At 44.5% G+C, this 14089-nt stretch overlaps 1 protein-coding gene across 4 annotated transcripts in view; it reads right to left on the minus strand.

Moving 5' to 3' along the window:
- Positions 1 to 402: 402 nt before the first annotated feature.
- LOC124720337 (protein roadkill-like) overlaps positions 403 to 14089 on the minus strand; it is a 28868-nt gene continuing 15181 nt past the window's right edge. For all 4 annotated transcript variants that reach the window (XM_047245655.1, XM_047245659.1, XM_047245654.1 and 1 more), the window contains exons 2-3: positions 11146 to 11719; positions 403 to 1063 (exon numbers count right to left, since the gene is read on the minus strand). In XM_047245655.1, the coding sequence (XP_047101611.1) occupies positions 520 to 1063; positions 11146 to 11708 (1107 nt within the window). In that variant the 5' untranslated portion in view covers positions 11709 to 11719 and the 3' untranslated portion in view covers positions 403 to 519. The remainder of the gene's footprint in view (positions 1064 to 11145; positions 11720 to 14089) is intronic.

Below are 14089 nucleotides of genomic sequence, written 5' to 3' on the forward strand. Positions count from 1 at the left end.
TCCTGTAACCGGTGCACCCAGCACATAAATATTGATTATAAATGCCACAGAATTGCAAATTCATACTATTAATGGTGATTAACAAATTAGTTTCACAGTGTCGAGGGTAACAACAAAACTGTCACTACATTATTTATATATGAAGATGTGAGATGGGAATGTGGGTTTCACAGGAAGCGTGCCAGACACAAGTCCCTGCAGTCGCACTACCCTCCGTGCCCTCGGTGGCTCAGACGGATAGGGCGTCTGCCACGTAAGCACGAGATCCCGGGTTCGAGTCCAGGTCGGGCCACGCATTTTCAACTGTCCCCATCGACATGTAGTGATGCCTGTATGCAGCTACGGGTATTCATTTCATTGTTAATTTCATCACTACATTAATAGCAGTCAATGGAGTAGAAATCCTGCAAAATATTTTATTAGAAAGTTTTCTTTGATACAACTGGAAAAGTAGACTTAAATTACTCATTTTCACAAAATTTAAGAGGTACAAAAGCAGAAAGCTTATTTACACAACATTCAAAACACAATGAATAATTGTTTAGTGGATGAGCTCGCCATATCTTCCGGGGTAAAACCTTCTCCATCCCTCGCCTTCTTGTCCGCTCCGGCAAGCAGCAGCATCCTCGCCGCTTCTTTCTTTGTGGTGGTGGCAGCCCAGTGGAGTGGCGTTTTCCCCCAACGATCGCGGGCATTTAACTGCACTGGCGACGTTAGCAGCACCCACAGGATCTTCAAATTGCCTCGATAAGCAGCCAGGTGCAGAGGTGTCTGCTTGTTCCAGTCTTCCGCATTGACATTTGCCCCCGCATTCAGCAGACACTTGACAGTGCGCAGTCCCACATCTGAGGCTCTGTTCGAACTGGAGAACATACTTGTACCAGCGTTCATCACTGCCAGGTGCAGGGCTGTAAACCCACTGGTATCTCTCGCATCAACTGGTGCACCTTCGGCCAGCAGGTTCTGCAGCTCATCCACTCTGCCACATTCAGCCGCCTCTGTCAGCCTTGCTGCCATGTTCTGTGTCTGGTTCACAGGTGAAGTCTGCTTCACAGATGAAGTCCTGCAAAATACACCACAGTTAGCACAATTCTCTACAATGGTGATACGGCATGTGTAATTATTACTGATGTTACGAATGCGAAAGTAACACTGTCTGCCACGCTTCACAACTAAACCGCTGAACCGAGTGGGATGAAATTTGGCACGGAGATAGCTGGAATGCTGAGGAAGAATAAAGGCTACATTAGAACACGTGTAGTACAAGATATTTACTGACTTTAAGCATATAATGCAAAATATGGAACAACAAGCACTCTTTGGACAAACTATTTACTCTTCAATTTTTGAGCTTTATCATATTTGTGAAAAGACTTTTATTGTTTGATTCAACATAACAAATACAAAGCTAACACAATCCTAAATGTGTTTAATCCGTACTTGCATACAAACATTATACATAAGCATGTAAACAATAGAAAATCCAGGATGGAATGTAACAATACGAGTGAAGGAAAGCTGCTACTCACCATATAGCGGAGATGCTGAGCTGCGATAGGCACAATAAAAAGATTCACACAATCATAGCTTTCGGCCATTAAGGCCTTTGTCAGCAATACACACACATACACACACGCACACTCACGCAAGCGCAACTTGCACACGCGTCTGCAGTCTCAGAGAGCTGAAACCACACTGCGAGCAGCAGCACCAGTGCATGATGGGAGTGGAGACTGGGTGGGGGTAATGAGGAGGCTGGAGGCTGGGGCGGGGAGGGGGAGGGATACTATGGGGGGAGTGGGGGACAGTGAAGTGTTGCAGTTTAGACAGAGGGCAGGAGAGAAGATACGGTGGGAGGAGAGGGGGTAAGTAGCGGAAAGGAGAGAAATAAAAATAAAAGAAATTAAAAGACTGGGTGTGGCAGTGAAATGACGGCTGTGTAGTGCTGGAATGGGAACAGGGAGGGGGCTGGATGGGTGAGGACAGTGACTGACAAAGGTCGAGGCCAGGAGGGTTACAGGAACGTAGGATGTATTGCAGGGAAAGTTCCCACCTGTGCAATTCAGAAATGCTGGTGTTGGTGGAAAGGATCCGTATGGCACAGGCTGTGAAGCAGTCATTGAGATGAGGGATACCACGTTCGGCAGCGTGTTCAGCTACAGGGTGGTCCACTTATTTTTCGGCCACAGTTTGTAGGTTGCCGTTCGTGCGGACACACAGATTGTCGGTTGGCGTGCCTACATAGAATGCAGCACAGTGGTTGCAGCTTAGCTTGTAGATCACATGACTGGTTTCACAGGTAGCCCTGCCTTAGTGACCGGACTGGAGTAGGTGGTGGTAGGAGGATGTATGGGCCAGATCTTGCATCTTGGTCTATTACAGGGGTATGAGCCACGGGGTAAGGGATTGGGAGCAGGGGTCATTTAAGGATGGACGAGTATATTGTGTAGGGTCGGAGGACGGCGGAATACCACGGTAGGAGGGGTGGGAAGGATAGTGGGTAGGACATTTCTCATTTCAAGGCACGACGAGAGGCAATCAAAACCCTGGCAGAGAATGTAATTCAGTTGCTTCAGTCCCGTATGGTACTCAGTTACGAGGGGAATGCTCCTCTGTGGAGGGACTGTGGGAGTTTAGGAGGTGGTGGGAGACTGGAAAGATAAGGCACGGGAGATTTGTTTTTGTACAACGATGGGAGGACGATTACAGTCAGTGAAGGCTTCAGTGAGACCCTCAGTATATTTAGAGAGGGACTGCTCGTCACTGCAGATGCAACAACCGCGGGTGGCTAGGCTGGATGGAAGGGACTTCTCGGTATGAAACTGGAGGCATTGCTGGTGGTTAGTATATTTGATATGGACGGAGGTACTGATGTAGTCATCTCTGAGGTGGAGGTCAACATCTAGGAAGGTGGGTTCTTGGGTTGAGTAGGACCAGGTGAAGCAAATGGGGGACAAGTTGTTAAGGTTCCAGAGGAATGCGAATAATCAATCCAGATAGTAAAGGTGAGGACACCTTATTCACATTCCTCTGGAACCTCAACAACTTCTACCCCTTTTGCTTCACCTGGTCCTACTCAATCCAACAACCCACCTTCCTAGATGTTGACCTCCGCCTCAGAGATGGATAGATCAGTACCTCTGCCCATATCAAACCTACTAACTACCAGCAATACCTCCTCTTCGACAGCTGCCACCCATACAGCCTAGCCACCCGTGGTTGTTGCATCTGTAGTGACGAGCAGTCCCCCTCTAAATATACTGAGGGTCTCACTGAAGCCTTCACTGGCCGTAATTATCCCCCCATCCTTGTACAAAAACAAATCTCCCGTGCCTTATCTTTCCAGTCTCCCACCACCTCCAAAACTCCCACAGTCCGGCCACAGAGGAGCGTTCCCCTCGTAACTTGGTACCATACAGGACCTGAGCAACTGAATTACATTCTCCGCCAGGGTTTCGATTACCTCTCGTCATGCCCTGAAATGAGGAATGTCCGACCCTCTACCCTTCCCACCCCTCCTACCGTGGTATTTGGTGTCCACTGAACCTACACAATATACTCGTCCATCCTTACACGACCCCTGGTCCCGATCCCTTACCTCGTGGCTCATACCCTGTAATAGACCTAGATGCAAGACCTGTCCCATACATCCTCCTACCACCACCTACTCCAGTCCGGTCACTAACTAAGGCAGGGCTACCTGTGAAACCAGTCATGTGATCTACAAGCTAAGCTGCAACCACTGTGCTGAATTCTGTGTAGGCACGACAACCGACAAGCTGTCTGTCTGCATGAACGGCAACCGACAAACTGTGACCGAAAAACAAGTGGACCACCCTGTAGCTGAACACGCTGCCAAACGTGGTATCCCTCACCTTAATGACTGCTTCACAGCCTGTGCCATACGGATCCTTCCCACAGACACCAGATTTTCTGAATTGCGCAGGTGGGAACTTTCCCTGCAATACATCCTACGTTCCCGTAACCCTCCTGGCCTCGACCTACGGTAGTCACTGTCCTCACCCATCCAGCCCCCTCCCTGTTCCCATTCCAGCACTACACAGCCGTCATTTCACCGCCACACCCAGTCTTTTAATTTCTCTCCTTTCCGCTACTTACCCCCTCCCCCTCCACACCTTCTCTCCTGCCCTCCATCTAAACTGCAACACTTCACTGACTGCCACTCCCCCCATACTATCCCTCCCCCTCCCCGCTGCAGCCTCCTCCTTAACCCCACCCAGTCACCACTCCCATCATGCACTGGTGCTGCTGCTCACAGTGTAGTTTCAGCTCTCTTAGACCGCAGATGTGTGTGGAAGCTGTGTGCGTGTGTGTATGTGTGTCTACTGCTGACAAAGGCCTTAATGGCCGAAAGCTATGATTGTGTGAATCTTTTTATTGTGCCTATCGCTACTCAGCATCTCCGCTATTTGGTGAGTAGCAACTTTCCTTCTTTCGTATCGATACATAAACGTGTCATATTTTAGCCATTTAGTGTCACACATCTCTTATACCTTCTGAGATGCTCGAAGACTCACAACAGCATCGCTGAAATGCTCTATGATAAACAGAGATACATAGTGAGGCTACATTTGATTACGATATGCGAGCACTGCCACGGGTAACAGAAAGATATTTGAGGGCACATAATGTTACTGTACGTACAAATATTATAGTTTCCACTGTGACAAACTACAAATCATTTATTTTTCTTTCTTCATTAGTTTAATGCTATTTTAATTATTTTAGAAAGACCACATTTTATTTTAGTACCGTCACCATCGCTCACCATAACAAAACTACTTATATGCATCACCGGCTCACAGACTTGGGGTTATCTTTGCTGACCCTCAATCAAGAGGACCTAACTTCGATTCCCGGGCAGTCAGATTTTCTCCACTCGGGACTGCCAAATGGGGTCTCACAGCCAATAAAGCAATACGCACATTTCATTTCATTACACAGGCATGTGAGTGTTGCCGTGTTAACAGCTAGAATATGCTCATACAATTGCCAATGTGTTTAATTCATACTTCCTACTAATAATATTAAATGAAAAAGTATCTTTATTGTTTAAATTTTTGTAACTAAACTGGTGAAATGATTTTGATGAAAATTACGGTATATTGATAATTTTTACTTTTTGGACCGTCTGACTACATCTGAATGAAACCATTTTCATGCCATACGCGTTTTGCCTTTGTTCTCTGCAAGGCATCTTCAGTGGCCTGGTATATGTACATATTTTTTACTATTTAGTTTAGGTTATAAACAGTTCTGATGGCTGTTTTTGCTATCATTAGTAATATTTTAAATTCTACTTACAGGTTGCACGGACGATTTTCTACATATTACATTTCTGTTCCATTTTTGGAGCTGCTCCTCTTCTCATAATTGCCACTTTGGGTTTTTTTCCAGATTTCACAGCACTAGGAACTGAACACTTGTTTTGGTGCAATGTTTTGGTTTGTGTTGCCAACTGCCAGATGTCATTGCCAACAATTGAATGTGTGCATGCAATCAGATCACAAATACTTCCAAAATTACGCTCAAAAGTTGACAATAACATTCAATCTTTGGTAACAACATCCGACAATTGGCAACACAAAGCAAAACCTTGCATCCTCATCTTTAGGTGTTCAGTTTCTAGTGCTGTGAAATGTGGAAAAAACCCAAAGTGGCAATTATAAGAAAAGGATCAACACCAAAAATGGAATAGAAACGTAATATGTAGAAAATTGTATGCTCAATCTGTAAGTAGAATTTAAAATATTATTACATCATAACAAAAACCAACCACCAGAACTAAAACTTCCTGGCAGATTAAAACTGTGTGCCAAACTGAGACTCGAAATCAGGACCTTTGCCTTTCGCGGGCAAGTGCTCTGCCAACTGAGCTACCCAAGCACGACTCGCGCCCCGTCCTCACAGCTTTACTTCTGACAGTACCTCGTCTCCTACCTTCCAAACGAGGTACTGGCAGAAGTGAAGCTGTGAGGATGGGGCGTGAGTCATGCTTGGGTAGCTCAGATGGCAGAGCACTTGCCCACGAAAGGCAAAGGTCCCGAGTTCGAGTATTGGTCTGGCACACAGTTTTAATCTGCCAGGAAGTTTCGTATCAGTGCACACTCCACTACAGAGTGAAAATCTCATTCTGGCAACCACCAGAACAGTTTATAACCTATAGGTACATTGCCCCAAAATGTAAACTAAATAGTAAAAAATATGTACATATTCCAGGCCACTGAAGATTCCTTGCAGAGAATAAAGGCGAAACGCGTATGGCATGAAAATTGTGTTTGATTCAGTAGTAGTCAGACAGACCAAAAAATAAAAATTATCAATATACCATAATATTACATGCAACTGAGGAAGACAGGAGTACAAAAGTTGAAGATCTGGATGACGTTTTGTTTAGAGACAGCTTGAACGCTGAGGACGAACATAGGCTACTTCAAAAATTTAAAGGAAAAAAAAAAAAAAAAAAATCAATCCCTAAAAGCAAGAAAAATAAATCGACCCCGTAGAGTGTGATGCGGCGCTTGCTCGTTTATTGGGCAGTGATGGTGTTGGTGATATGCAAGCACATCTGCAGGCAACAGCTAGAACACAATAAGTAATGTAGTAAACTGCAGTGGCATACCAAGGTTAAAAACATATTGGCACTTATTGGCACTTTCGAGGCAACTTCAAGAAACAATAACAAAGACAAAAAGATTAATATTGCACTAGACTTGTAGACTTGTGTAGAACAGATATTACCCTCACACAGAAACTCTACATGACATGTCAGTCACACGTCTCATTAACAAACTTTACAACTGTTCCTTGACCACCTTCACCACTCAAAAGATCACAAAAAATTCGAAAACAAAAAATTACAGTGAGACGAAGGGCAGAACTGCCAAGCATGTACTGTTCAGTTGATGACTGCAGCAGCAATGTGGGAGCCAACAACACTGAAGTAAGAGAACGTGTCTAGGTTCCTAGAAACATAGGCACAGATGTAATTAAGCAAGACAAAACTTGATGACAAAGGAATATTACTGTTTTCCACCAATCTACATCAGCATCTACTCCTCGTCACTATCTCAGCCATTTCTGCATGCTGACCTTCATCTGACTGCTTGAAACTTCCTGGCAGATTAAACCTGTGTGCCAGACTGAGACTTGAATACAGCACCTTTGCATTTTGCAACACGCCCTCACAACTATACCTCCACTGGAACAACATCTACCTCCCTAGTTTCACAGAAGTTGTGAGGCATACCTGACGGTACTAGTGCTCCTGGAAGAAAGCATACCGTATAGCAATGGCTTAGCTACAACCTAAGGGACTGCATCCAGAATGTGCAGTGGAATGTGCAACAATTTGAAATTCCCGGTAGATTAAAACTGTCACAGCTTTGAGAGCTGTTAATGAGTCAGTACCTCACTAGCTAAGTCAGAAACAGCGTTTTCCCACAAAAGGCGCAGGTTCTGGGTGGAGTCCCACTCTGGCACATAGTTTTAATCCCTCCATTGGCAAATGAAAATTTATTCTGTTCTTCTGGCTTACGCACATAATTTCTCATGACAGTCAATCCTACAGACGTATAATTCTATGAAATGAAATAACACTGTCCAAACAGAGAACCAAAATATTATGCAAATTTTTCTAGATCATTCCCAAATTTTGAAGAACACAAGCAACAATACAAGCAAATGAGTCACTGATTTATTACACAAAGCACCTACAATGCCACTGTTAACAAATGGAAATGAGTTTTTAGTGTCACAACAATGACAAAATCGTCAGAAAGCACATCCTCACGAGAATCCCATTTGGGAGCAAGAGAGCGACTGAAGGCCTTATAAATAAACTGTCTCAAACATTTGTCACCAGTGGTCAACATAAACAGCCAAACAGGGACTTAAATTCACTCCTTCCAGATGAGTCCAGTGCCTTTAAAACAGTGCCCTCTCAATCCATCATGGTTAATTTTAAAGATAATGAAACATATACTACCACCGAGAACACACTGCGGAAGCTGTCTGTGAAAGCATTGTAGGAGCTGCAGACGGAATAGTACTGTCTTCCTGCCTATAATGCCCTCTGATAATAGTTCAAGGGCTACAGATGATCACCTCGAGGGCAAATAGTGTTCAACCAAGTAATTAGTTAATGTTACCAAGCAACTAGATCATCTACATCCATACTCCGCAAGCCACCTGACGGTGTGTGGCAGAGGGTACCTCGAGTACCTCTATCAGTTCTCTCTTCTATTCCAGTCTCGTATTGTTCGTGGAAAGAAGGATTGTCAGTACGCCTCTGTGTGGGCTCTAATCTCTCCGATTTTATCCTCACAGTCTCTTCGCAAGATATACGTAGGTGGGAGCAATATACTGCTTAACTCCTCGGTGAAGGTATGTTCTTGAAACTTCAACAAAAGCCCGTACCGAGCTACTGAGCGTCTCTCCTGCAGAGTCTTCCACTGGAGTTTATCTATCATCTCCGTAACGCTTTTGCGATTACTAAATGATCCTGTAACAAAGCGCGCTGCTCTCCGTTGGATCGTCTCTATCTCTTCTATCAACCCTATCTGGTACGGATCCCACACTGCTGAGCAGTATTCAAGCAGTGGGCGAACAAGCGTACTGTAACCTATTCCTTTGTTTTCGGATTGCATATCCTTAGGATTCTTCCGATGAATCTCAGTCTGGCATCTGCTTTACCGACGATTAATTTTATATAGTCATTCCACTTTAAATCATTCCTAATGGCTACTCCCAGATAATTTATGGAATTGCTGACCTGCTATATTGTAGCTAAATGATAAAGGATCTTTCTTTCCATTTATTCACAGCACATTACACTTGTCTACATTGAGATTCAATTGCCATTCCCTGCACCATGCGTCAATTTGCTGCAGATCCTCCTGCATTTCAGTGCAATTTTTCATTGTTACAACCTCTCGATGTACCACAGCATCATCAACAAAAAGCCTCAGTGAACTTCCGATGTCATCCGCAAGGTCATTTATGTATATTGTGAATAGCAACGGTCCAACGACGCTCCCCTGCGGCACACCTAAAAATCACTCTTACTTTGGAAGCCTTCTCTCAATTAAGATTGACATGCTGCGTTCTGTTACCTAGGAACTCTTCAATCCAATCACACAATTGGTCTGATAGTCCATATGCTCTCACTTTGTTCATTAAACGACTATGGGGAACTGTATCGAACGCCTTGCGGAAGTCAAGAAACACGGCATCTACCTGGGAACCCGTGTCTATGGCCCTCTTAGTCTCATGGATGAATAGCGCGAGCTGGGCTTCACACGATCGTCTTTTTTGAAACCCATGCTGATTCCTGCAGAGTAGATTTCTAGTTTCCAGAAAAGTCATTGCACTCTAACACAATATGTGTTCCAAAATTCTACAACTGATCGACATTAGAGATATAAGTCTATAGTTCTGCACAATCCCTTCTTGAAAACGGGGATGACCTGTGCCCTTTTCCAATCCTTTGGAATGCTACACTCTTCTACAAACCTACGGTAGACCGCTGCAAGAAGGGGGGCAAGTTCCTTCACGTACTCTGTGTAAAATCGAACTGGTATCCATCAGGTCTAGCAGCCTTTCCTCTTTTGAGCCATTTTAATTGTTTCTCTATCCCTTTGTCGTCTATTTCGATATCTACCATTTTGTCATCTGTGCGACAATCTAGAGAAGGAACTACAGTGCAGTCTTCCTCTGTGAAACAGCTTTGGAAAAAGACATTTAGCATTTCAGCCTTTAGTCTGTCATCCTCTGTTTCAGTACCATTTTGGTCAGAGTGTCTGGACATTTTGTTTTGATCCACCCTACTGCTTTGACATAAGACCAAAATTTCTTAGGATTTTCTGCCAAGTCAGTACATAGAACTTTACATTCGAATTCATTGAACACCTCTCGCATGGCCCTCCTCACATTACATTTCGCTTCGCATAATTTTTGTTTGTCTGCAAGGCGTTGGCTATGTTTATGTTTGCTGTGAAGTTCCCTTTGCTTCCGCAGCAGTTTTCTAACTCTGTTGTTGTACCATGGTGGCTCTTTCCCATATCTTACGATCTTGCTTGGCACATACTCATCTAACGCATATTGTACGACGGTTTTGAACTTTGTCCACTGATACTCAACACGATCTGTACTTAAAACAAAACTTTTGTGTTGAGCCGTCAGATACTCCGAAATCTGCTTTTTGTCACTTTTACTAAACAGAAAAATCTTCCTACCTTTTTTAATATTTCTATTTACGGCTGAAATCATCGATGCAGTAACCGCTTTATAATCGCCGATTCCCTGTTCTGCATTAACTGTTTCAAATAGTTCGGGTCTGTTTGTCACCAGAAGATGTAATATGTTATCGCCACGAGTCGTTCTCTGTTTAACTGCGCAAGGTAGTTTTCAGATAAAGCACTTCAAAAAATTTCACTGGATTCTTTGTCCTTGCCACCCGTTATGAACGTTTGAGTCTCCCAGTCTATATCCAGCAAATTAAAATCTCCACCCAGAACTATTACATGGTGGGGAATCTACTCGAAATATTTTCCTAATTATCCTTCAGGTGCTCAACCACAGCAGCTGCTGAGCCAGGGGGCCTAAGGAGACATCCAATTACCATGTCTGAGCCTGCTTTAACCGTGACCTTCACCCAAATTATTTCACATTTCAGATCTTCGTCAATTTCCTTCGATACTACTGCACTTCTTATCACTATAAACACGCCTCCCCTTTCACTGTCAGCCTGTCTCTGCGGTATACATTCCAATCTGAGTTTAGAATTTCATTACTGTTTACATCTGGTTTCAGCCAACTTTCTGTCCCTAGTACTATGTGGTCATTGTGACCGTTTATTAATGAGAGCAGTTCTGGGACCTTTCTATAGACGCTCTTGCAGTTTACTATTAGCACATTAATATTGTTATTCCCTGTTGCATTTTGCCTACTCCTACCTTGCCGTGTCTCAGGAGGCGTCTTGTCGGACCTAGGGAGGGAATTCTCTGACCTAAAAAACCCACATGTGATGAGTACAGGGAATTTTTTTGCCTTTTTTACACACACACACACACACACACACACACACACACACACACACACACACACACACAATGCTGCTCAGACCTGATGTTTGATGCTGCCGCCGCCGCCAGAGTGCAGATTTGTACTGCGGCCTCTGCATTGCTCCGCAGCACATTTATCCAACCGGCAGAGATCATCACCTCGGGATGGCTCGCTATGAAGTTCACAGCCGCACTCTCGAGCCGCGAACAGGAGTGTAGCACAGCTAGGACTGCAGTGGCGGCAGCGTTGTCCACACTCAGGCCCTGCGCCAGCTGCTGCTCGCACCTCTTTTTGAGCAACGGCAGGTCGTACTTGTCAGAGGCGGCCAACAGCTCGGCTGCCATGCTCGCTAGCTGCGGAGCTTCGTCGGTGTACACGAAACGCAGCAGCTGCCTCAGCACAGCTTCCCGCACGTCAGTTATCTCGATTCGACGACTGCGGGCTTCTTTCGTGTCGTTCCGGAACGTGGCAGCAAAGACGGGGCTCCTCGCCGCTAACACGAAACTGTGGGCCGGCAGCTGCGAGGTGCCGACCACCAGGGTCACGTCCGCACCCTCGCCGGATTCTAACAGAGCACCCATATCACTCGCGAAACTGCCGTCCTTAGTGTCGGTTGTAGCCATTACGATCACTTCTGAAACACACGTGACACAACTTTAATTTTCAAACGTTACTAAATAGCAAATCTGTAGATTCTTTACATCTCTTATCAAACAAACACGTATTTCTCCTCCCAGCATTCATCCTTATTTAGCAGAATTGTAGTCTGTGTGCTGGTCACAACTACTTGTCTTCGTGTATTTATTTCATACCCTGAATTGTCCTGTGGACTGCATTACTCAAGCACTGCTCAGATTAATCTGAATTCACTGTTGTGTTGCCTGTATAAACTAGATGAAACAATTTTCCTTCATCAGACCTGTCACCAGAGCCGCTTCTTACGGATGAGCCAGTATTCATTCCAGGAAAAAACTTCCTATCAAACGCTGCATAATGAAAAACCGTGTACTATTTCAGAGAGAGAAAACACAGCAGAAGTCCCCTTTGGTGTGACAGTGACAGGAATGTTTCGGTTCGTGCCCCGCTTAAATGATGTGTTTGGTTACACTGTTTGAAAAGTTAAAAAAAGTGATACTAAAATTAAAAAATATTTCCCTGGAAGATCTGGGGAATAATTCCCTGCCTCTCCTCCAGAAAACACACACACACACACACACACACACACACACACACTTGAAATGGAGGCAAGAGCTTGAGGAAACAATAACTGATCAAAAGGCAGATATATGTGTCTGGATGAGCACTGAACTAAAAGAGGATGGGCCAGCCACTTGGTGACACTCGACCTCCCACCTATGAGCTTAGGCTGTGGCCCAAATATGCTTTCTTACTCTCGTCTCACAGTCAGACAATAAAGAGGTCAGCTTCACCAGTCAAATTTAGTGTTATCACCTGGTAAGAAGATAAAATGCACTATTAAAACGTGGTACAAGGTGACTGTACACCATAAGTACCATATTCTGCCGGTAGCGTTCTCGCTTCCCACGCCCGGGGTCCCGGGTTCGATTCCCGACGGGGTCAGGGATTTTCTCTGCCTCGTGATGACTGGGTGTTGTGTGCTGTCCTTAGGTTAGTTAGGTTTAAGTAGTTCTAAGTTCTAGGGGACTGATGACCATAGATGTTAAGTCCCATAGTGCTCAGAGCCATTTGAACCATTTTTGAACCATATTCTGCAGTGGGTGGGATCCCGCCTCCACCGCCCCCAAACAAATTCAGGTATAAAGCCACGCTTTTATATATAACGTACAAATCACAGAGTTGAAGGTGACTCTGTGTCGTCACAGTGGATGCTGTGAGCTACACCACGGCCAGACAGTCCACTTCCTCGACCGTAGCTTGTCGTCTTTCACTGCCAGACATTCCTGCTGTAAGAGTTTCTGACTTTCTGACTCAAGAGCAGAGGACTGGCACACACTGTCACACAGGCTCCCCTGCGAGCCTTCTTGGCTGAGGTATCTGTTAGCTCGTTTCCCCATACTTGAACATGTCTCTATATCTGGCAGCACAATATGTACTACTGTAGTGAGACACAAAGAGAGGCTTCTGTATTCTGGGTTTTTTTCTCTGCTGGGTTCGTAAGTTTTGGTGCTTGTTGTGCACAGAGGGAATCACATCAAATGGGAAGTTTCTTCCCCTGATGACATATTGCGCCCCAGTGCCTTCACGGTTCGTTAGCACTAGATGCTCTCTCATCTTGCAACCATGTTGAAACCGGAATGACCTCAGCGAAGGCTACTGAGCAGCCAAGGGCATCACATGGTGCTTGTATGAACCATTTTAAAAACAGACTACATTTTGAGAGCATTCTTTTTCAAACATAGTTAATTCTAAAATAATAATGGGCTTTGTAAGATGCTAAGATGGGTTTTTTCTATATACTATTGCATAACAACAATATAAGCCACACACATTTCTGAAAGAACACCGTCACGGAGTGGAACACATGTGAAAGGGGATATGAATACACTTTGAAAGTTCATTTACACTTCCTCACTTTTGAGAGATCAAATCAACTTTGTGTGTGTGTGTGTGTGTGTGTGTGTGTGTGTGTGTGTGTATGTGTGTGTGTGTGTGTGTGTGTGTGTGGTGTGCGTGAGAGAGAGAGAGAGAGAGAGAGAGAGAGAGAGAGAGAGAGAATCATCTTTATTCCTACATCTCTAATAAGCACACTAGAAAAAAATTAGTCCATCCAGGACATATCATACTGATATCATGTAACAGAAAATATGGCCTTTATAACAGCTTCAATTCAGTGAGGAAGAGAATTGACAAATTTATCAGGTAGGCCAAAGTCACTTACCAATGATTAAATTCCACAGAGGTACCCAATCCATTAATGATTCCTATGTTTCACCCAGTGCTTCAAATAGTCCCAGATCTTTGCTACAGGTCTGAGATCAGGTTAATAAGTAGGCCGGTCAAGGTGCAAAAGTGTCCCAGATTT

Source organism: Schistocerca piceifrons, chromosome 11, assembly GCF_021461385.2.
Source record: "Schistocerca piceifrons isolate TAMUIC-IGC-003096 chromosome 11, iqSchPice1.1, whole genome shotgun sequence".
NCBI classification, from domain to species: Eukaryota; Metazoa; Arthropoda; class Insecta; order Orthoptera; family Acrididae; genus Schistocerca; species Schistocerca piceifrons.